The sequence below is a fragment of the Peromyscus californicus genome, unplaced genomic scaffold (genome assembly GCF_007827085.1).
Source record: "Peromyscus californicus insignis strain IS unplaced genomic scaffold, ASM782708v3 Scaffold_20__1_contigs__length_68692818, whole genome shotgun sequence".
In the NCBI taxonomy this organism is placed as follows: Eukaryota; Metazoa; Chordata; class Mammalia; order Rodentia; family Cricetidae; genus Peromyscus; species Peromyscus californicus.
This window is the reverse complement of record NW_026294503.1, coordinates 30,178,969-30,203,509: the sequence shown is the minus strand read 5'-3', so window position 1 is coordinate 30,203,509 and position 24,541 is coordinate 30,178,969. Positions and strand designations below refer to the sequence as shown.

Below are 24,541 nucleotides of genomic sequence, written 5' to 3'. Positions count from 1 at the left end.
CGTCCTCCAGCCTCGGCCAGTGCAGGAGGAGGCAGCTTTCCGGGCCTCGCTTCCTGCACCCACTCGGGACTTAAAAAAAGAACACATACAACTTTTTTTTTTTTTTTTTTTTTTGGTCCCCTTCTTGCAAAAACGCTCGCATAACGAGCTCGGGAAGAAACCGGTCCGGGGGCGGCTGGGTGTGTGTGTGTGTGTGTGTGTGTGTGTGTGTGTGTGTGTGTGTGTGTGTGTGTGTGTGTGTGTGTGAGCTCGGGAAGAAACCGGTCCGGGGGCGGCTGGGTGTGTGTGTGTGTGTGTGTGTGTGTGTGTGTGTGTGTGTGTGTGTGTGTGTGTGTGTGTCGGGGGAGGGGGGGCGCGGTTCCGGAGCCCCACGGGCACGAGCACCAGCGCGTGTGTGTGTGTGTGTGTGTGTGTGTGTGTGTGTGTGTGTGTGTGTGTGTGTGTGTGTGTGTGTGTGTGTGTGTGTGTGTGTGTGTCGGGGGAGGGGGGGCGCGGTTCCGGAGCCCCACGGGCACGAGCACCAGCGCGTGTAGCAGCGAGGTGGGGGCCGCGCACAGGCCGGGTGGGGTGGGTGGGTGGGTGGGAAGAGGGGAGGGGCGGACGCAGCGCGTGCGCAGAGCACTTCCGTGTTTGTCCCCGTGACCGGCGCGGGCGCGCCGCCCGCCGCGCCGCGGGAGCGAGCGTGCCGTCCGCCAGGCCTCGCCGCCGGTCAGCTGCGCCGAGCCGTCTGCCCCGCCCCGCCCCGTCCCGCTCCGCCCCATCCCGTCCCGCCCCGCCCCGTCTCCCCCCCTACCCCTCCCTGCGTGCGCTGGGCGGGGGGGAGGCGCGTCCCCGGCCGCCCGCGCGCGCCGCTCGCAGTTTGAAGGGCGCCGCGCCGCTCGCTCCGCTGGTCTCCTCTCCGCTCCGCTCCTCGCGCGCCAGGCCGGGCGCCGCGGAGGGTCGGGCTGCGCGCGTGGCGTTCATGAGCCGCCCGGCGGCCCCGGGAGCTTGCGCCGTGACTCACGCCCGCCCCCGCTTGTGTCTCGTCCCTCCCGCGGCAGGATGCCGGACCAGATCTCCGTGTCCGAGTTCATCGCCGAGACCACCGAGGACTACAACTCGCCCACCACGTCCAGCTTCACCACGCGGCTGCACAACTGCAGGAACACCGTCACGCTGCTGGAGGAGGTAGGCGGCGGCCTGGCAGCTGGGTGGGCTGGGGCCCTGGGGAGCCCGGCGACTGGGGGAGCCACACCCCCCTCCGAGAGCCCCCGGCCCCCGCTGTCCCCAGTTGGCAGCCCTTCTCGGGGTCCTGCAGGCTTGAAAGCCTGGAGACTTAAAGTGGGGAAAAAACTGAGCGAGCTCCGGACGCCCGAGTAGAAGAGAGATCCTCTCTCTGTCTGCACCCTGTCTGGGTGCCAGGCAGTCTGCTCGGCGCTTCCACATCATTGTGACCCTTTCCTAACCCGCGAAGTGCATGGCGTCAGGCCACCGAGGGCAGAAAGGCGAGGCTGCGTGGCCAAGGTCACCAGCCAGAGACTTGGAGATGGGCCGTGAATGCACTTCTCCGCAGCCCAGCGGGACCAAGCAGGCTTAGCTGTAGAGATAAGGGCTGGTGGAAAAACCCAAAGGATTAAAAGGGAACTCCGATTTGAGACTGTTGCCACCCCTGGGCCTGTGTCTGCTAGTCCCTTGTGCCTAAAGTGAGCAAAAGCCCAGGTGGGAAGGAGAGCTGTACAAACAGGTCTCCACCCCTCTCCCCTTGCTCCAGTGGCTCTGGTTTTCTAGGGCTCAGGGCTGCTGCACCAGATCCGCAGGACACTCCTAAGGTTGTGAAGAGAGGGCTGAAGCCAGTACAGTCTGCAGGGGTGATCACAGTGGTAGATGGAACTAGAAGCTGCAGAACGAACAACTCCGCTATCTGGACCCTCCGGCAGAACCCTGTGGATGGATGTCCATGAGCAGAGAGACAAGGGCAAAGCGATTTCTTTTAAATTTTTCCATGAATGAATGATAGAGTGGGGTGGGTGAGGAGAAACCTGTAATCCCAGGTTTACAGCTACATAAATACGCCTGTATAATCTCAGTGAAAAATAAGGCAGTTTCCCAGAAACTCAGCACAATTTCTCAGTGCCACAAAACATCACTCCCATCTTAACCAGCCAGGCCTACCCTGGCTGAAAATGACAGTGTAGGCAGGAAGAGGGTTTTCCCTCCGGGGATTATATGCTTGGTTTATTTGAGGTTCAAGGAGCTCTTTTTTAGTTAAGGCCAGCAGGGCCAGCCCTCAGTAATATAGGGAACCATGGGTTTTAGTCTGGCACTGGCTTTGGCACTCGCGTTGTCTAATGTATGAAGAACTGGTATTGGATGCCTAAAGGATGCCAATGTGAGGAGGCTGGAGACTTTTGTTACCTCGGGGTCCCATCATGTCTGCCTGCCAGGTACAGTAAACTAGCCTGTTTTATTCCAGTTAGGGTTGTTTCTAGAGTTTTCTCGAGAGTCGTTGTTGAGTGGTGGAAGTGGACGTTGAAATGGATGGAGATGTATCACCTAACTAGTTGTATTTGAAAGCCAGAGGTAGTGTGCCCCACCCCTCTCGTGAACTGTCAGTTGCCTCCTGGTTAGTATCAGGGATTAAATAGAGTTGCTAGGCATTCAAGGAGTCTGTCCTTCGGGTAATTGTAAGAACATGCTCATCCAGGAGTGTGTGGTCATCTTTTGCCGTTTCTAATTGGGTATGCCTCCAAAGGGTTTAACATTGATTAAACTGTGGGGTTGTTTTCCTTCCAGATAACTTTAGTGTCTGCTAATAGAGCTGTGGGTTACTGTAACTTTCTGCACACTCAGATAGTGTTACTGTATTCTGTTTGTACAGCAGATGATAAGGGTGCTGGGGTGCTGTTTGGGGGGGGCGGTATTTGTGCTACATTTAAATGCAAATGCAGTAAGAAAGGTTTTGTTGTTTGTTCTCTCTCTCCATCTCCCTCCCTCTCCTGTGTGTGTGTGTGTGTGTGTGTGTGTGTGTGTGTGTGTGTGTTACAAAATTAGGTAGAATAGAATTTTGAACTTGAGAAACAATTGGAGCCAGTCTAGAAAGCTCTTGATATACTCTTGTCTCTAAAACATAGCAGTAAATGTTGCATTTGTATCAACTGTACAGTAATTGGTAACAAAATTTTGTCATTTTTCTAAAGTTGAGTACAATATTGGTTAAGGAATCATTTTCTTCAATGTGTATCTTCTAACTCTTGAATCATATTCTGTGTGTATGGTGACATATATATATCATATATATGACATATATATATATATACACACATATACATAAAGTATATGTTTAGTTTCTTATTGTTGGATGATCAAACAGTTGAATTTTAATTTTTCTTTCCAAGCTTACCTATATGGAGAAGGTACATTATTACGGACATCTTGAGTAGATCACAACTTGCTTCTTCAGAAATAGGAGGCTGGGTATGGTGGAACATACCTGCAATCCTAGCAGTTGGGCAGTAGGGGCGGGAGGATTCTCCCCAAGCCTGATGCTAGCCTGGTCTATCTAATGAGTTCCAGACCAGCGAGGGCTTCACAGTTAGACCTTGTTTTAAAAGATGCTGGGGCAGAGGACCTGCTCTGGACATGGCAGTACGCTAGCACTTAGAGACTGAGGAGAGGATTGTGAGTTCCCAGCCAAGAATACATAGGAAGATTCTGTCTCAAAAAACAAAAGATTTTGAAAAGGGGACCAAAATTACTGCCCCCCAAAATAAAAGGAAAAATTCGTGAACATACCAGGAAATCTCATTTGCTTATGCTTCACAAGTGAGAGATTTGAAATTTGCAAGAATTTGGCTTGCATTATTTTGTGGCTATTCTTAGATATAGGATTTTTGCCCCCCACCCCAAATGTGGAAATTTCAGAATAGAGAGTAATTTGGATAGCTTGGAGTTCTGTTTGAAAACAAGTGTTTTCTTAGTTCTGGTAGTTATGAATTTCCTGTTTATTTGTGACTTTGTCTATTGTTTCTATTACTAATTAACACACATGGGGCTCAGCTAAAATCCTGTTGGAGCACCAAGCTTGGAACCCCGAATTAATCTCCACTTTCCCCTTCTTGTGTATGTCCTTGCCAAACAGTGTGCCATGTTGTGCAGATGGTGCTGTGTATGTGTGAACCCCCTTGGGACATGCACTTTAGGAAATGAATCAGATGTACAGGAGAAGAGGCTAAGAGCTTACTTCAAGGCTTCCCTGTTAGTGTTAAAGGACACACATGGTTTGGAGAGTCACGCTTTGGCTGGGACACAAGTGGCTGTCTTTGAGAGGCAGGAATGGATCATCTGGAATTCTGCTAAGGTTTCATCCTGGCGTGTAAGTGTTTTCTAAGCACAAAGCCAATGTCTTGCTTATTCAGGAACCAGAGCATACTAGTGTGTGCTGTTCTACTTGTGACCCTTTGGAAGTTGTGAGGAAGTGGCTAGAAGACATTGTTTTCTTGAGAAAGGAGCAGGCAGGCATTTTAGGAACAGGGATCAAGACATTGGGATGTGTTTCTCCCTTGGAAGACTTGGAGTGACCAATACTTAGGGCCTTGGATGAGAGGGAGAGTGCATCATAGTCATTGGGAGGTCTGCGTGGTTACTTGATAGAAGGCCAGCATTTTAGTTTGGTGCTGATGGAGGAGATACACTTTGTCCGTGTCTTTAGCTGCCACTCCATATAAGGCCAGTTGTAGGCACATGGGATGCACGGTACCTGTAGTCGGCAATGTAGAGCTACATGCATCCTCAAGGTAGAGTCTACACCTAGAACTCTATGAAAGGAGATAAGGCCGCTCTTATCTCTACTTTACTGAGAAGAGAATTGAGGCCCAAAGAGGTGATTTATCTCCAAGATTTCATTAGTAAATAAAGGAGTTAGGGAACTCATTACAGTTACCACATAAAATACACATTCTAAATGTCTGCAAAGTCACATTTCATTGACTTTGTAGGGCATAAACGAAGCTTCTCACTTATTGTGCCTTGCAGTTTTGATCTCATGAAGACATGTGGAACCTCCTTAGCAGTTTAGCTTTTCTTCATGCCCATGCTCCAGGGAATTCTTAACAGTGATATTTAAATATAATATCTCTTCAAAGATGTGGATGTGGGTTTTGGATTGAAATGTGAGAACTTATGTAAGTGACCTATGAGCAGCATCTGCTCCACACATCTTTGAGGAGTATCTCTGTGACAGTCATATTGCCAAGCCCTGGTGTGGTACTGCGGCTATTACTTGGATTGTTTATGGTAGCTAATGATGTTGAAGAAAATTAAAAAAAAAAAAAAGCCCATAACTCTCAATAGGACAGAAAGGTTAAGTTCATAGATGGGAGAATTAATATCGAACATTCATCACAGCATCCAAGCTATATACTGCAATCTGCCATCCAGTCAGTACACACACTGTTGAGTGCATTTGACTGCTAGGCTTGGGGATTCAGAGATGAGTAATTATGTCTACAAGGTGCCCTCTAAAAGCCTTTCTAAGAGAGCTGGGTGTCAGGTATGGTTCTGGCTTAGAGACTTGTCTTAATTCAGAGTGTTTCGAAGGCTTAGAATCATTTGATTAAAGGTTGCCAAAGGTTTCTTTGGTAGTAACACCAAAACAGTTGTCAGCTATTGGTGTTCCCACTGTGTGCTAGCACTATAGATACTTTTGGTTTATTTTGTTTTTAAATAAAGATTTTATGTGTATTGGTGTTTGCCTGTATGTGTATATAATGTTACCCGTGTATGTGCCTTTTGCCTGAAGAAGCCTGAAAGAGGGCTTCTGATCTCCTGTAACTAAAGTTACAGAGTGTTATGAGCCACCATGTGGATGCTGGGAACCAAACCCAGGTCCTTTGCAAGAGCAGCAAGTGTTTTTAACAACTGAGCCATTTCTCTATCCCTCCCACCCCCATATATACATATTATTATTTAATGCTTGCTCTATTATTGTCAGTAGTCCTATTTTAACAGAAAACTCTCTCTCTCTCTCTCTCTCTCTCTCTCTGTGTGTGTGTGTGTGTGTGTGTGTGTGTGTGTATGTGTTGGGTCACAGCTAGTCAGAAATGAACTTGGGACTTATCAACTGTAGAGTACTCTTGCATGCCTATAAGTGTTCCTCTTCTCTTTATAGTTTAGGACATGCTATTGGGTGTTGTCTTTCATGTTGATGACTGGAGATCTAGTCTTTGATAAGTGAGGTTAGGTCTCTAGTGCTAATCTGTGAACTCTCATACCTAGGAATTCTAAAGCCAGGCCTTGATGTATTCAAGAGCTAGTTAGTAACCTTCAAAGACAATGTAGTTTTAGACAACACAACATCAACAAAGCCCATCTCTGGGAGGTTTAGATAAAGTCCCTGTGGGCCCTTTTGCCTAAAGTAGAGAAACTGTATTTGGGTCTGTACCTGACCTCTTAAAGATAAACCAACAAAAGACAATTCTCCCAGTGATACCAGTATTCTTTGTAGAAGTCTGAGCTCTGGAGGCCAAGCCTCTGATTCAGTCTGGGAGTGATTAGGGTGTTTTCTCAAAACCTTGCAAAGGTCAATGACTATTTGTTTACAGAAATGGGGAAAGCAGCTTCCCTCATGTGCCAGAACCCATGCTCCTTAGAGCGAGGTGTGAACCTGTCAATTTTATATTCCACACTAATGCCATGTGCCCTCATATACATCTTTGGTATTTTAAAAAAGAAATTGTTTTCATCTTTGCATAAAAAAGGCCAATTAGACGATATTCTTAGCATTATCCTTTCATATGTGCATAAAAGGTCAAAAGTTAAATGTCTAAGATCTCCTGGTAGGGAAAGTAACAGACTTGGACTTTGAATCCAGAATATCTGAGTTTAAAATCGGGTTTATTTTTTATAAATGTCACAATTTTTAAATAAAATTTAGAGAGGGAAGAAAAAGCAAGCCAATTGCTTAATTCTGCTTAGGCCTCTCTAAATGTTTGTTATGGTCAAACATGGCACTGCCAACAGTCCTCTGTTAGACTGGTCAGCCATGAAAAGGCCATGTGGCTTCCAGCTCCACCTTGCTATATGTATTCTGGAACTGTTGACCAGCCTTTTGCCTGTGAACCTCCACAGATGTGGCTGAAGAAATATGATGGATTCAGCAGGCTTCTGAGAGCCTGTCTGTCCTTGAGCTACCTGGCCATCCATAGCCCCTTTTTTCAGGATACTTGTTGCTAAGGAATCACTGAATGTAGTTGAGTTACAGGGACCTTGAGTACTACCCAGTCTGGGGTTGTCAGTGTGGAGGTTCTGTCTCCAGGAGGTCCGTGAAAGCTGTGGTGAATGTCTAATAACCAGTTGCAATATCACAGAAAGATTGGTGGACACCTCAGCTAGTGTAACTCTCATGCCATTGTGCATTTGATTTGGTAGTATGGTGCTGATAATCTTCTACTGATCGCTGCATACCTGGATTGCTAGTTACAGCTGCCTATAAGTGGGGAAGCAAAGTGTTAACCTTACTAACATTACTGTTTACCAGAAGAAACTTGGGGCTTTGCATCCCTGTGGAGTAAAGCTGAGTTACCAGGACCCATACAGGTTTTGTCAGTGCTGTTGCTTTCAGTGTGGAGACTGAGGTCTAAAGATGAGAAGGGACTTAGGGAGGGGTTTGAAGTCAGGGCTTTTGACTCCTTACGTAGGGCTCTTTGTACTTTGGTTCAGGGAGTCTTCTCCAACACTACTCTCTGGATCGAGCTTCTCGAAAGACTGAAAAATAAGCCTGAAATTGGGAAGCTCATTTTGCACATACCGTTCGGCTGGGTTAAGTGCTGATCTCTAAAAACATGTTATGTGAGGCTGTGGCATCTGATTTCTGTGCTAAGATGCTTCCATCGAAACCGGTTGTGTCGGATGTTCAGACTGCCCAGACATCTGCAAAGTGCCTTGTGTGGGGCTCTGTGACACCCGGAGTGGTGGTTTCCATGTACGTCACCTAGTCATTTGAGGATTTCTTGACATATCCATTCTTACATGGGTCATTTAACCATGAGTAACTGATGGGGCTGGAGATGAAGCCTCAGCCTCTGTTTCCTCATTTGGTAAATGACATCCTTTTGAATAGCCAAGGAGATCATGCCTGTGAGGCACGCATCAAGTGATTTCATGACCTGGTAAAGGTGGCCAGTGAATATCGAAATCTTACAGGAAGTACTTGTCCCGTAGGGCAGGCGGCCAGGGAGAGGTCAGAGCATTCCTTAGTAGGTAAGTACCTGGACAGAAGCTCCACCGGTGGACCAGGAATGACACATGGTTTGATGAGGGTGAAGCTCCTGCCAGGTTCACTTCAGCCCTGTGATTTCCGGGGTGTGTTTGCTGGGCGAGTTACCGAAGCTGTCTCTGTCTCTATTTCCTTATGGAAAAGTGTGAATCAGTCTATGTGCAGGGCTGAGTACTGCCTGGCACGGTGGTCACTGAAAAGGGATGGCTGTATCCTCCATACCGTTGCTGTTTACTATGAGTGCAGTCTAATGATTGTTGGCATGTAGTCGAGATGACAGTTGGTAGATGGGTTTTGGAAAAGGAGGTGATGGGGAGGTGATGGCAGTGCTGACTCTGTGTGCCTCAAGGACCTGGATTGTGGAAGCATAGATTGGACCAAGAGCAGGGCCGGGGTAGCACCAGAGATTCGAACCGTTTATGGCCCACAATGGTCATAGCCGGTTTGAGCTGAAATAAGCTGCTAGCTCACTGTAGCTGTATACTTAGTCCTTAACTGAGGGAACCAGGGCCCAGTGTTGCTTTCCGACTCAGATTAGCTGGATGGGCTCCCTGTGCAGCCTCTGGGTCCATGCTTTCACCAGTCCCTGCTAATTTATTGTTTACTTCCACAGATCCAAAGGGTTCCTTCCATTGATGCATCAAATTCTGGGCAACACTGCTCTTTGGATTTTTGTTGGGGCTTGGGGTAATGAGTCGTTTTGTTAAATAATGAATGCAGGTATTTGATTTTGCCCATTGTGGGGGCAGCATGTGTGTATGCCTTGGCCCTACCTGGAATGCAGCGTGCTTTGCTGATTATAGCTTGATGCACCGAGACCACAGGGAATTCTATTTTGGTTTGGTGGCAGGAGCTTTAAAGTGAACAGGACCGTTCTGTTTAGTAGAGACACAGAGTGTGCTACACTCTCTTCTTGGTTTCAGTAGAGGGGATTTTAATGGTGTCTGGGGTAGGAGTGGTCCAACATACAAGCCACTTGACCCTGCTTGTTTGAACTAAACCTATGAGTTCGCGGTGGACTCTTCCTAGGCCCGAGCGCCATCTGAGCAGCCCTGTGCTGTGGTGCTGTTTGCAGTCAGTTACATAAGAACTGAATTTTAATGCTGAGGCTATGGTATAATTTTCCCCAAAGAACTGGAATATGTGTCCTTTTGATAAGACAGTACCCGATTTAGCCACCCAGAAGCTAGGAAAACAGAATCAGAACCTTATGGCTCAGTGAGGTAAGGCCCACAAAACAGCTGGAATTTGGTGCCAACTATTGCTGAGAGCAAGGAGTTGGCTAAGTTAATGGACGCTATTCCTTCCCCTGCCAGATGTGAAGAAAATATAAGCTCTTCCCAACTCTGTTATTAACACAGCAGAGATAACCTTGTATTCTGTAACATTATGCCCCAGGGGCTAGGACTGGGATGACCATAGTGAACATACCCAGCATGCAGTGGGCTGTAATAACTATGGCAATAATTCTCTTGTCACAGAGTGAGTTCAGCAGAACTAGAAAAATAACTAGAGATCGTCTAGTCTTTTTGTAGATGAGGATGCTGGGGCCCAGAAAACAAAGGTGCATATGGTCCTTTTTGTAAATGACATATCTCTGCTCTCCCCTACCTCCCATACATACGTATATAAAGCAAAGCAAAATGCAGCTAGAACTAGTTAAACAGCATTTGGATCTATTGGGAAGACTCCTAGAACATTTTATGGAACAAGAGAGGAAGAATGACAGGCAGTGAAGGTACAGATCACTTCTAGATTACTGGCGGATACGTTAACAACTGGCCCTATATACCCTTCTGACACCAGTTGGTATCTTTGTGCCCTGCTGTGGGAAAAGCACATCACATAGAGAAGTTCCGATTGGCCCAGCTTGGATCAGCAGATCACCTCTGGTTTGGTCAGCTTTGGGCAAGATGATGGGCCTGTGATTGGTAGGGTTAAGCCTTCCCTCTTAACCCCTTCATGATGGTTCTTAGAGAACAAGAGGAGGCTAGGAACACAACCCTGAGCAGCTGACACAGCAAAGCTGGGACCGAGAGCCGGGTTTCCTACCTCCTATTTATGCTTTCATTGAAGTAAGAGTTGGATGGAGACAACGGGGCCTTATGCTGGGAGAACCAGTAGGTAATGTAAGGCCGGTAAAGCACCTGGTATCTGGTGAAGCTTGGAAGGTGGTAGTTTTTCTACACTTCCTCTGCAAGTCTTACCTCTCATTGACCCTTCTACCCTGTGTGCATTTGGGGTACCATGAAGGGCTGGGTTTGAGAACTGTGCCGCCCAGTTTTAGCTTTGCAGATGTGGTCCAGAAAGACCAACAGTCTGATCCAAAGTGATGGCATGGTGCTCTCTCAGTAATCTTTCCATAAGTACCCAGGGTGGATGGAAGACTAGGCAGGGCAGCTAGGTTCCCTTTGGCTTGATTGGTCGTCTTCCCGACGTGAAGTAACCGAGTCTGAGAAGAGTTTACAAGGGCTAAAGCTTTGCTTCCATGGAATGGCCTTTTCACTACCCAGTTACACATGAAAAAAGAAGTCTCTCTCTCGCTCTTTTTTAAGGAATGAGTGGGGGGGGGCTTCTTTTATATTTCATTAATCATTTTTTTTTTGTAAATCTTATTTCCTTTTTCTTGTGATGTTTATTCATATTAGTAGCATTTACATAAAATTAGATATTCCTTATTTCCACAAAGTGCAAATCAAAAGAGCTGCTCACTGCTGGACCAGCAGCTGCTCCTACTTTAATAATAGTAATATTTTTCACAGCGAAGCAAGTAAGCACATTGCCTCCCAGAGAGCATGGAACAGTACCAAGTCAAATAACACTGTCACTGCCCCAAGGCTTCTGCATTTTGTATGTAAGCATTGGAACAAAATCAGATTCAGTGACCACTATAATTAAGCATCTAGTCTGCAGCGGGCATTGTGTTGGGTGCTCTACAGACATCCTCTACTAGCTTTCATACTTTGAGCAGCTCCCAGGCTCTGTTTTACAGATGACTGAACTAGGCTTAGATGATTCAGCTAGTTCATGCCCTTCCCACCTCAGACTCACCTTAAAGAAGTGCTATGCATGTGTTAGCCATCTGAAATAGAGCCAAGAGAAAACGGGCTGTTCCTCAGTCAAGCTATTTAGGTTCAACTTGTTTGTTGTTATTGCTTTAATTTTCCGGATAGGGCAATAAATGACAACCACTGGATAGTCACAGAAGTGGTTTTCCTTCTGATTTTTAGAACAGCCATGTCCGAGATGGGCTGATGAAGTGCAGTGATGTTTTTACTCACGTTCATATTTGTCTTTACCTTTGTCTTATTTGCATTTCTTAATAGTACTGCTCTGTGTAGACATAAGTATAAACATAACCAGTTAAGTCCATTTAGTGTTGGTTCTGTCTCTGTGTGTTTAGGGCCGACCACTTGGGTTTAGATCATCAGTTAGGGGCCTCATCCCTGAGGAAGACTGATACTTCCTCTCTCAGTAGCCATTAGTTGTCTATAGCTCTTCCTCTCAGAGTGGGACCTCCTGAGGTTTCCCCCGTCCCCTTGGGCTTGGCAGCTGGTGTTGTCGTCCTTCGGGTCTTGTTTAGGCAGCCCTGTTGTTGGGGTTTCATGGCTGTAGCTTCCCCGTCATGTAGGAGACACCCTTTCTGATAAGAGACCCTGATCCTCTGGCCCTTACAGTCACTCTGCTCCCTCTTCTATGATGCTCCCTGGATCTTGTGTAGGGGCAGCATCACAGATGTATCCATTGGGCAGTTCTCGGCATTTTGACTAGTTATAGATTTCTGTTACGATCTCCATCTGCTGGGGGGGGGAAAATGCTTTTTTGGATGAGGGGTGAGAGCTATACTTATCTGTGGGTATAATATTAAGTATTTAGAATGAAATCGGAAATTATACTGGTTTAGAAAAGTGGCAGAGCTAGACTCTTTTCAGTTCCATGGCCTCCTGTCTTTACTTTTAAAAGCTTGCGAATACCTCAAGTCTACTGACACACACACACACCCCCATCCCAGTTTTTTTTTTTTTTAACTCTGTTGACACTCAGATATTTGGTTAGAATTATGGCTGTGATTATTTGATTTATAATTCTTGAAAGCCGATCTGGTAAAGGTTTCTGAATGCGGCCAAGTCTTTCTCTTTGGACTTGGACTATATGCCTACCAATTGAATGGTGCATTTGAATTTTTTGAAGGTTGTGCCACAGCCAACTTGAACACCATGCTAAATTCCTTGGTCTAAATTAATTGTGCTATTCCATCAGCAACGGTGACAGCCGTTACTTCCTGAGTGCCAGCTCTGTTCTGAGGACCTCGGGATTGCTATTTCCCAGTCCCCACATCATCTAGAATGTGATGCAGCTAGTAATCTGGCCTGGCTTCTATGACCCAAGCCATGCTGTCCTCTGCCACCCTGCCTTGTTGGTGACATAGCAGCAGAGTATCAGTGACCCAAAGAGTGCTTAACATTTATTTCCTTAGTGGAGACACATATGCGCGCACATATACATACATATACAACATACAATCACACAACATAACACACACACACACACACACACACACACACACACACACACACACACATGCACTCTGTGTGTCTGTGAGTGGAAAAGGAAAGCATGATTTGTTTCCTTTAAGCTTAGTGGGAGGTGTTGAAATCCAGACAATTTACATCAGTCGTCTGGGGTATCCAATTCAGATGTGGAGTGAGAGGGACTAATGAGGGAATTGATATTTTCAAAACAAGTTCAACTCTCTGATTTGTGTTCATGGACAGTAAGGAGTGAATCTCCCTTGCTGTCTAAACAGTTTTGCTTCTGCTTATTGAGTCAACAAGCCATTTCTCTGGCTGAAAACTCCTTCATATTAAAGCATTTCATACAACTAAAACAAAGTAGATGCAACTGTATTTCTAGGGATTGCGCCCTACCTTGTGTGTGTTCAGCGAGTACTGCACTGCTGCTCTTCATCAGCGGCTAGGTATCTTCCAAAGGGAAAAGGGGTTTGTTAGGCTCACAGTTCTGCAAAGTGAAGCAGGTGATGCCAGCATCAGCGTGGGTCTGGTTCAGACTGAAAGTGGATGGCTTCGCAGTGGGCATGGACAAGAGGGTAGATCATATTGGCGGCAGCCAAGAGAGGGGCCCGGGACCATCTGATGAGAACTGACTAGGGGTCCTGGGAGAATCCCCTCCAAGGGCTGCACTGCTGCTGACCTAGGTCCTACCTTTGAAAATGGTGTCCCTTGAGCATCGCTGTGCTGAGGACCCACTTTCCAGCACGTGAACCCTTGAAGGAGCACTTATCCACACCAGAAACATACAGTGAGTGACTTCTGCAGTCGCACTGGATCTGCCACCACACCTACCCATGCTCCTGTTAGTCGGTCCCACCTGTCACTCGGTGAAAGGGAAAGGAGGTGTGTTGGGGGCGGGGCTGATAGACGTGGGAAGCAGAACAGGAAAATGGAACAAAGGTGACTTTAACCCTGTCTTTCTGAAGACTCACCCAGCATTTTTTTTTTCCAAAGCCAAATTGCAATTCAGATTTTGTTCTTGAGCTTTGGCTCTTGGATAGGGAGTCCTATCTACCTTGTCAGTGAACTGGTAACATTTGAGTTTTTAAAACAGCCCTATCCACTTTGTCAGGTGAATTTGGTGACATTGAAGTCTGTAGCATTTGGGGTATTTTTTGGTATTGTGTACTTTCTTCATTCCAGAAGTTTCAGAGAATCACTCTTAGGATGTAGCCTCTGAAAAGGTTGGGCCTCTCTGGGTATGCTTTCGGGGGCACCTGTCCCGGTGGGATATCAGACAAAGGGCATATCTTTAAGTCAGGGCACACTCTGGTTAGGATGCATTCAGTTCCACACCCAGGTTGGTTCGTCCTTTTTTTTTGTTTTGTTTTGTTTGTTTGTTTGTTTTTGTTTTTTTGAGACAGGGTTTCTCTATGTAGCTTTGGTGCCTGTCCTGGATCTCACTCTGTAGACCAGGTTGGCCTCGAACTCACAGAGATCCGCCTGCCTCTGCCTCCCGAGTGCTGGGATTAAAGGCGTGCGCCACCACCACCCGGCGATTCGTCCTTTTTTTGAGATGGTCTCATGTACTCCTGTCTGGCCTTGGACCAGCTGTGTAGCCAAGGATGACCTTGAACTTCTTGCGTCCTTGGGATTACACCAGCATGCCACCACTCATCTCAGGAAAGCTCACCGGGGCTCCTTGTTTGAGCCTGGAATCCTGCTACCCTCTACTTCATATTTGGAATAAATAGCTGCATAAATTAATGCCTCTCCTGTTTCCCTGCTGGATGCCAGAACTTTTCCTAACGTCTGTGAAGCCAGTCCTCCTTGAAAGAGTTGTGTATCTAGCCCTGGACCACACAGCAAACTAAAGATGCTGCACTGTTTAATCTGTCAGCCTCCTCTGCTCAGTTTTGCCAGTTGTGGAGATAGACTTGCAGAGATGCCAAACACAAATGTGTAGCAAAAACTTCTGAATTTTTCAGAGGATGAGTGACCTGAAGCCTGTTAGTAGGCAGCTTCCTGTCTCCCACAGTTGGTGCCCAGGCAGTTGCACTTGGGTGCTTAAGACACCGTGGGTGTTTGACGTGGGCTTACTGGGAATGAGCGTGAGTAATGGGCAAGACCGTTGACTGTGGCACTTGAACCATATATCATTTTAGGGAACAAAGTGGACTTCTCTGTGTCCTGTGCCCAACCAAGCATCCTGTTATTGTATGTCTGCTTCGCTCTGGAGCTGTGTGGTGGGAGATTAGTGTCCACTTCACTTTCTACGATAACGTGATGTCACTAGACGTAGAGACGTAATGAGATCTATTAGACCCTAACACACATCATGACCGAAGTCACCTTAAATATTGATCAACTGTAAAACACAAACAACATGCAATCTCTCATGAAAGGGCAAAGTGAAGCATGTGGCATTTCCTTGCTGTGAAGGTTTCTGGTAGTGTGGCATTATCCATTGAAATGATAATGAGCAGTGTCTAGCCTTCAGGAACTGTTATGTCTTAATAGCCAGTGTTTATTTATTGAGCTTTGCTTTGGAACCTCATGCTGGGTTAAGTTCTTTCTGTAAATATTTAACACTCCTTTGTACAAGGAGAGAATAGATGGTTCATCTGTCCAAGTTGAACAACTCTTGTATGATAGAGGTGAGGTTCCCACCAGGTCTTTTGACTCCCTGATAATGATAGCACATTGCAGGTTACAAAAGTAGATGTGAACAAGCATTTTTAACTTTATAGTTTTAATATATGCGTACATGTATTTTATGCTCTAGGTACAAGAGTGTGAATGCAGAAACACCTACTAATGAGACCATTACCTTCTGCTTCTGTCCTTTCTTCTAGAACGCTTCCAGTCTGAAGGCAGCATTGGGGGGGGGGGGGTGCTGCTCCCCACTGCAGAAATTGTTACCCAGTGTGAATTAATGTGTGTTTATTTCTGAAGCTGCAGTCCTTGCTTCCCTAGGGCCTAACCTTGTTTGAATCTTTGTCTGCTAAATTGCTGTGTTAGTCTGTCTTCTGCCTCGCAGGACCTGGTAGCTTTTCATTCCCTGGGAAGTAGCCTTTTGCTGTACACATAGCCATTCTTGCTCACAGTTGTGTGGGAGAGTACTCTAAGCAGTCTCCAGGTTTTTCTCATGTGGGACCCACGAGATTGAGCTATTGTTCTCAGATCTATCCAGTTACTGTTTTAAGAAGATTTTACCATTCCTCTGTTTGTCTCCAAATCCTGACACCCAGTTGAACGGCAGCATCTGAATGAATAAACCAAACACACACATGCATGTATGCACACATGCACACTGTGGGTTGTGAGCCCTGAGCAGGGTGGAGTTCAGGATGGGAGAGTCTGGAGAAGCTGTCTGGGAAACTGAGATAATGTGAGGTGGAGCTTCTGAGTTCAGAGGAAATAATGGAGTCCTGGAGTTGTAGGGCCAGAGGGAGTCTTTAGAGGTCGTAAGGTCAACTGGCTCATTTTCCAGATCACTGGGATTGCTCATCAGCCCTGAGTTCACAGCCATTGCCTGCTGACCTTCAGGGCACAGAGCCAGACTAAAGCTCCTCAGGTTAGAGCTTTCATTGATTGAAACCCTTGCCGATCACAGTGTACATTCCGTGTTCTAAGTGATTGGCTTTGTTTGTCTTTGAGCCTTGGGATGGCTTTTGTCACAAACAAAACTATTTTAAGAAGTTCTAGAAGCCAGGGAAATGGCACTTTTCCAGCAGAAAAGAGCAACACCGTGTTGAACCTTGTGGTTCCCGTCGGCCTCTTCTTGCTCCTGACTCCTGTCTTGTCTTAGTCCCCTCACTGGTTCTCTTGATCTGCTCAAAACTACCTGACTGCCCACTCTTACCACCTGATCACCACAAGGCACATTGTGGCATGTTTTTTTGTTTGTTTTGTTTTAAGGCTGAAAAGGTTTCCAGTACTGTACTTTTATACGAGACACCTTTAGTTTATGAAGGACTTTCATGTGTATTGTCTTACCATTGAAGAAATGATAGTTCAGAGAAGTCAGTTCATAGTCAAAGTGTATAACACATAGCAGGAGTTCTCTTCAGATTCCATTCATGTTGTTATGCTGGAGACAATACTGGAAAAGCATCATGTGATTTGATCTATGAGGACTCCTAGGCAAGGTGGCTGTGGCACAGGACATCAACCCAATTGCCATCTTCCATCAGTTGATGTTTTTATAATCTTATTTGATGTATGTACTGTTCATTCAGAGTTCAGATGGTAGTTTAAATTTGTGAACCAAACTATTAGAAAACAAATACTGTAACGTAGAAAATGTACAAACATCTTTTAAAATATTTTGGAATTAATCCCATCTTTTAACTAGCCCATGGCATTATTTTCTGTGTTGATGTGCCAAGCCATTCCTTATTTACAAACACAAGTTCTGGCTTGAACTTCTCTGATATCCTTCGTGGTTTGTCATGGCCCCTATTGGAAGTGTCCGAAGCGTGGTCCTTGGATCCCTCTCAAGTGGGGAGATGCTTAAGGCCTCGGAAAGGTCTGTGATGCTTTGATAATGATGTCAAGGTGGCATTTGCTCATTTCGTTCTTATTAGTGAATTTCCCAAGGACTGGGTGATGAGTGATGGTGTCCTCTCTGACAGCTTGTTAAATGTGTTTCGGATTTGGAACGTTTTTTGTTTTCATGTCTATTACACAGAATTTCAGGAATGATATAGCCCACTGTAAAAAGCAGCAACAGTGCCAACACAGTTGCTCATTGGGTAAAGGCACTAGTTGGCCACCAAGCTTGACTTCCCGAGTTTGATTCCCAGAGCCCTCATGGTAGAAAGAGAGAACTGACTTTCATTAAGGTGTCCTCAAGTCAATCAATCTCTCTCTCTCTCTGTCTCTCTCCTCTCTCCTTTATTTCTTTAAGTAACAAAATTTAAACAGCAGCAATAAACTTCCTTGAGATCTTTACATTTTTGAGTGCTGGGGGTCCTATGAGCCCAGAGTTTAGATCCCTCCCTGCTAGGCTACCTCATACTTCACTGTTCAGCCACTGTTCTCCCGGGAATCAGGGGTTTGCACTGGTTTTCCAAGTGCCTAGCCTACCCAGGCAAAGAACATAAAGGCCATTTCTCTGATTGAGGAGACACTGGGCATAGCAGTCATTAGATGACTTAAATGTCAAAGGCACTTCACCGAGCTGATTTCCTGTATACTAGGAGATTTTTATTCTGTAGATGAAGTGAGTTTGGCTGATCTTCATTGGGACATGACAGTACATTTTTTATTTTAATGTATGTGTATGCATTTGCGTGGGTTGTGCAGGTATGAGCTTGTGGGGATCAGAGGATAATCTGGATTATTGTCCTTAGGTGCCTTCCAATTTTGGCTTGAGACAGCATCTCTATGGCTTGGCACTTTACCATGTAGGCCTGGCTAACTGGCCTATGAGCTTTCAGGGATCTGCCTGTGTCTCCACCTCCCATATGATTGTTGCTGAGGTTATGGTCACAGGTGCCACTACACTCCCAGTTTTTGATGTGAGGTCTGGGATCCAAATACATGTCCTCCTGCTTGTGAGCCAATACCAAGACATCTCCCAAGCCTGATACATGTAGTTTTAATTAACTGTAAAAAAAAAAAAATTAAAAACAGAAGCAATGGGGCATAGTGGAGTAGGGCTCTCCTGCAAACACTTTGCATGCATTGTTTTCAGAGAAAGTAAATTTGGAATTGAGTTAGCAGTTTGTTCAGCTTGATTTGTGTGCCCCTTGAGAGGAAATGTTGGCCATTGCAGTTTTTGTGTTTTTTTCAAGACAAGGTTTTTTTCTGTGTAGTTTTGGTGCCTGTCCTGCTCTGTAGACCAGGCTGGCCTTGAACTCACAGAGATCCACTTGGCTCTGCCTCCCGAGTGCTGGGATTAAAGGTGTGCGCCACCGCCACCGGGCTAACCATTGCAGTTTCATTCTGCACGAATAAACAAATTATTTATTTTGGGAAATTTTAGCTTCTCAAAAATAAATAATAATTTATTATAAAATATATAATTATATATTTGTTATAAAATAAATAATTGATTTATTGTCAAGGGAAGAACTTAAAATTGCCCACAGTACAACTCCGTCCTGGTCTATGTGGTGTATAATTTTCACAATGACAGTTCACCTTCCCTGCTTTTCTTACCCTTTAGATTCCTGTCTCTCCATGGCTTGATATCAACCCATTCCTCCTTACGTTTTGTTATCTGGGGATTTTTTTTTTTTTTGGTTTTGGGCTAAATTTTTTTCTCCCTTTGATATGTGTGTGTGTGTGTGTGTGTGTGTGTGTGTGTGTGTGTGTGTGTGTGTGTTGTGGTGTAGACCACAGAAGAAGGCAGTGCTGAGGATCAGTGTCCATCTACTCCTGATACTACAATCTTCTCCGGTGAGGTCTTCTGGGATGCCCAGACACCAATCACATTCAACACCTTTTTGTTGTTGTTGCTGGTTTTCAGGCCTCTATTTGCCTAGACCAAACTGAAAGCTACATAACCATGTCTTGCCGATTCTTGCCTGTGCTGGTTACTTGTAATAGTCCTTATCTAATAATGAGCATGTGTAGCTCACTAAATGTTTGTTGAATGAATGTGTGAGTCATTCACTTGCCTTTTTTCCGTTACAGATCAGCCTGAGAGTCAGGGAGAAGCCCTGCCATTGCAGGAGTCTGCCTCCCCTCTCTTGTCTCGAGCTGTTCTGCTTTGCCTCCAGGATTGAGTACTCCACTCAGCACAACTGACAGGGGATTGTATTAACTTTGTCTGGAGAAGGCAGCTATGTGACATGCTATAATTCTGACATGCGTCACACCACTTTCACTGAACTTACCCCTCTGTTCCTTCCAGGTACATTTAGAACTTCTGTCAGGGAGAAAAACCATTACATGTTTCCTCCATTTTAGTTAAGTTAGGAGCTATTTTGGTCTCCATTTACATTTATTCTCTGAGTATGGCCTGGTTGGCTTACTCTCGGCTCTCTGTCTCTCAGTTATTTATGACAGGGTGTCCATAGACAGTGAGTGTGTGTCATCATTGTATCTGTTTTTGGAGATACAATATCTTCCCATTAGTTACATAAACAGATCACAAAATGGATCTTCCATGGCTGAGAATCCTTTAGTGGCAGTTCAGATTGGTACATTTTATTGCAGTTCGGTGACTAATATCGAAATGATTGCTTCTTTTTCAGATGGGTTTGTTACAGATGGGTCTGCATTGCTTGAAAACATTGACCTGGCATCTGAGTTTTTCTCTCATTAGCAATTGCTGCTGAAGGATTGATCTGATTAATTTTGTGGTCCCTCGGCCCCTCTCCTTTTGGGGGACCTTGACCTGAAAAGAAGAGATAGGGGTTCGGGAGGAGTCCTATAGTAGTAGCTCTCCTCCTATGGGGATTCCAGTGAGAGGATGGGTGCCAGAATATCTTGAGGAAGCAGTGGAAGGGGATAATTTGCAATTCTGCAGTGGCTTCTCATTTATGGGCGTCGGTGAAGTGACCCTTTGTCTCTAATTTTTGGTCTTGGTTACCATTGCCATATGAACTGATAAGTAAAGTGGAACCATAGCTACTGTGCCCAGGCATCTTGAATGCAGATTGAAGTGGGCATTGACCCTCTTGACTGTCAAGCTTGGTTCTCTTTCTTTGACTCTTGAACCAGAAGTCAGGGAGAGCAGACCTGCTATGGTCCTATCTCACGCATCATCGCACCCTGTATCAAGAGAGCCTGCTGGACTGCAGTGTGGTGGTGGCCATTGACCATTTGACCATTTCCCTGGAGCTGGGTGGCTAATTACCTGCCATCATGTACAGTTGATAGTAGCATCTATGTGGATGGAGGTGATGATTAAGAGCTATTTTCATTTGTTTTTAATAGCCAATAACCTCATAGAAGAAACATGGTAGTTTTTTCCTCCTTCTCTGCTGCCGAATTGTGGGTTTTGAAAGGTAATCTGTGCATTTTGTGTTTGCTTTGACTGTAATAAACTGTTGTCCTTGATAACATTTTCAGGCTACCTTGGGGCAACTTTCAAACCTCTCACAGTAATGGGCACCTCCCCATAATAATCTGTTTATTGCACTGTTAATTTTTACTTGTGATGTTTAATTATTGATGTTTTATTGAAGGTACCTGGACCAGGAAGTAGTCCTTTGGTTCCTGTTGTATGGCCAGAGCCTCAGTATACCGTTACCTGTGATTTCAGAAACTGTTTCTTAGAGCCAGCAAGTGGCTTGTAATAGTTCACTTGTGTTTCCATTTGGAGTTTAACATCTTTTCAGCTTTTCTCCTGGGTCTCGTGATGGCTATAGGATCCTTCAGTGATAATGTAGATTGGTATGTTTTGTTGCTTCTGGGTGACTAGTATCAAAATGATTCCCTTTTTTCCTTTCAGATGGGTTTGTTCAGCTCCTCTCGGATCTCTTTGCTGATAGAAGTTGAGAACCCCCAGTCCTGCTGCTCTAGTACTTCCTTTACCCACATGAATCACCTACGTAGACATTTGTTGCCTGTTGGTTCTTGTGGTACATGACCTTGTCTTTGGTTCAGCCTGTTTTCAGTGTAGGTCGCGGACCTAGGCAGTTGTTCTTCAGAGACTTTCATACAGGCCGCTAAAGGGGCTTTTACATGCCGATTATGACTTACTAGGTTTTGGGTGGGGCCCAATGGTCTGTATTTCCAAAAAGGTTCTGAACTGAGGCTTCTGTTGGTACTGTATTATAAAATAGCAGGAATGAGCACAAGTGATCTACAGCCTTCAAGACGGGCATTCTCCCTTGTTTGGCTTTGCTCTCTTCCCTGTTGTGGTTAAGTAGAAAATGAGTTCGTTGACCTTTCGGTAAACACTGATACTGAGTCGTCTGATTGCTTACTGAGGGCTGCTTCTGAGCCTTCATTTGCAGTGTTGTGATCCCAGATGGCGGCTCTGTGGCAGTGACCAGATAGTGTTTGGAGTTGGGTAGTCCCTTTGCATACAGTTTTGCCCTGACCTGTGTGTGACTTGGAAATTTCATAGCCAAGTATTTATATTTTGTAATTAATAAGGCATCTTTGATAATACTCTTTTATAAAACAAATCCTAAAACCTGTTGCAGTCATGTGACTCCCTAGTATCATGGAGCGTATGTTCCCATAGACGTTCACTGACTTCATCAGGCTCAAGCCAGCAGAGTGGTCAACATGCTCACAATTTTTTTGACCTCCACCCGCTGGTGCCTGACCAAGGAGCCCAGAAGTCATCTGGAATATATGCATGTGGTCTACATTTTACCTTTAGCAGACATAGTCTCAATAGCACAGGCTGCTGTATCTTTTATCAACATTAGTCATGAGAGGCAAAGCCAGGACCAGAACCTACCTTCAGATTATTTCATTTCTTCTTTTCCTACCGCAGTGGTTGTACACGCTCCAGACATAGTTGATTTCTGGTTTAAATCAGCCTTTCCATAGTCTTATTTGCATAAATACAATAATGTCTTCTGTCCACTTTTGTTAGTAAAGGTAGATGCGAATAGAGACTGGTATACTAACACATTTACTGAATGATAGAATGAAATGAATTAATATATTTAAATGCCTAATTAGGGTCTTTGGTACCATAGATGTCTAGATAATGGTCATCTCTACAGTGATGAAAATGATCAGTATCATCAAACAAAAAGGAACGGAACATTGTCTAAAACAACAGACTGGGGAAGGTGGTGCTTTTGGTAGAAGGGGGAATAGGACAGAAAGTGTATGCCAGCGTCTGGATGCCAGTTAAGTCTGGGGGGACAGTAAAGCATCATTCTGCTGCTCATATCAGTGATAGCTGTGAGCAGGAAGCATGCAAACTGGGCAAGAAAGGAAAGGACTCTCGATATTATGGAAGGGAAGTTTGATGGGCAGATACGTATTTGGATAATCTAGGGGGAGTGCTTATTTGTGACAAGGGCACTCTGTGAGTGAGAGGATGGCTCCTAATTACATTTCTCTTTTGCATTATTAAATGCAGTGAGATGCCAAATTTTTTTCCAGAGTGTGAAAGGGATTTTTTTTATAGTAATATTATGGCATAACAAATACTCTGTGATATGGTCCGTAGCTGCAGAAGTGTGGAAGAAACAGGGACTCTCTGCACACTGAAAATATAACAGGCCCTTTCATTAATTTTGGTTTTGATTCCTCTGCATTATCAAATAAAAGTTTATTTTGGTCTCACGTTACAGCGAGAGTAATTTTTAAGCCCTCAAAGTAGCTGTGAGGAACTGTAGCGTGAGCATTGAGGTAACATTTTGCTTTACAGCATGAAATCCTTTGTGGATTTGGTTACTTGAATCCTGTCATTTAAAGGTAAAAAGTAGACTATATACCTTGCCTCTTGGACCCTGGCTGGCTTTGAGCACAATGCAGGTCAGGTTTCTGTAAGGCTGGGAACTGGTGGAAGGCTCCAGTAACAAATGAAAAGCTGCTTTGGTGATTGCATGTCTTATGTTCCTTTTCTACTACCCAGGAACATACTCCATACACTGGATTTTTCGTACTTGGGAATGAATGTGTTCCTCCTTTTGTGTGAGCGTTAGTAGCCTTCTGCAGGTTGTGGAATAATGTTCGTTCCCCTTAACATCTGCACTGAGAGCCCCCTGCCTTTCTTCCTCTCCTACATGAAGGACCCTCAGAGCAAACTGTGGGCACTTGCTTCTCATGTATCCCTGCCTCCTCTATACCAGGCGAACACAGATCCCTCTTTCTATAGCGGAGGTTGGACATCACCTTGAAGAGACCTTTCCTGTTACATTGTCGCTTGACCCTTTGTCTTGCTGCTCTGGCTGTGCTGACTACACATACTGTTCCTATACCCAGGATGCTGCACACTTCCTGTAGGGAAGCCATTGCATCCTACTCAGTACTGTGCGTAGTGGGCCTGCCAGGAATCTCCATGAATGTATAAATACATCTCATAGTTGTAGTTTTGTTTTGTTTTGTTTTTTTTCATTCAGTTAGCGAGAGTGCTAACCTTTTGGTATTGTGGCCATCAGCTTTAAACCTTTCTGTTTCTTAGTGAGAAATACCCTACATTAAATTTTTATTTATTTATTATTTTTTTTTTTTTTGGTTTTTCGAGACAGTGTTTCTCTGTGTAGCTTTGTGCCTTTCCTGGGACTCACTTGGTAGCCCAGGCTGGCCTTGAACTCACAGAGATCCGCCTGGCTCTGCCTCCCGAGTGCTGGGATTAAAGGCGTGCGCCACCACCGCCCAGCTCTAAATTTTTATTTTTATAGACGTGACAGTTTACTATAGAAATGAAGAAGAAAATGTAAAGCGGGATCCCTTGATCCAAAGGTGATCAGAGTTAACATTCTGCGTAACTCATTGGAAAGTTTTAATAAGAAAATGTAACTGTTTTAATAATCCACTTTTTTTGAGTTACAGATGGGTGCTTAGAGACAGTAAGATGGTCTGGACTATACAAATAGTTCTGATTTCCCCTCAGGTTTTTCCTCTCAAGTTTTGAGAGCCACTTGGCAAAACAACATGGTATGGAGAATGAGCAGAAGTTCAGAGTGAAAGATTGAACCAGTTTGTGCTTAAATCTTCGTGAATTTGGTCACAGTAGCCCTTTCTGTTGTGTGAATGTTCCCTTAGACAAGTCTCCACCTTACGATTTTCTGTCTATCTGTTCCTGTCTTTAATTTTGAGTCAAGATCTCACTCTGTCCTGGGACTCAGTATGTAACCCAGGCTGGCACTGAACTCAAACTAACCTTGCCTCAGCCAGTTGAGTG

The 24,541-nt window shown here is 45.1% G+C and overlaps 1 protein-coding gene across 5 annotated transcripts in view; it reads left to right on the top strand.

Annotated features, from left to right (window-relative positions):
- Positions 1–24,541, top strand: part of Asap1 (ArfGAP with SH3 domain, ankyrin repeat and PH domain 1) — a 319,306-nt gene that overhangs the window by 74,800 nt on the left and 219,965 nt on the right. For 4 of the 5 annotated variants that reach the window (XM_052747906.1, XM_052747903.1, XM_052747904.1 and 1 more), the window contains exon 3: positions 1,041–1,167. The exons of the other annotated variant lie outside the window; for it this stretch is intronic. In XM_052747906.1, the coding sequence (XP_052603866.1) occupies positions 1,041–1,167 (127 nt within the window). The remainder of the gene's footprint in view (positions 1–1,040; positions 1,168–24,541) is intronic. 5 annotated transcript variants of the gene reach the window in all.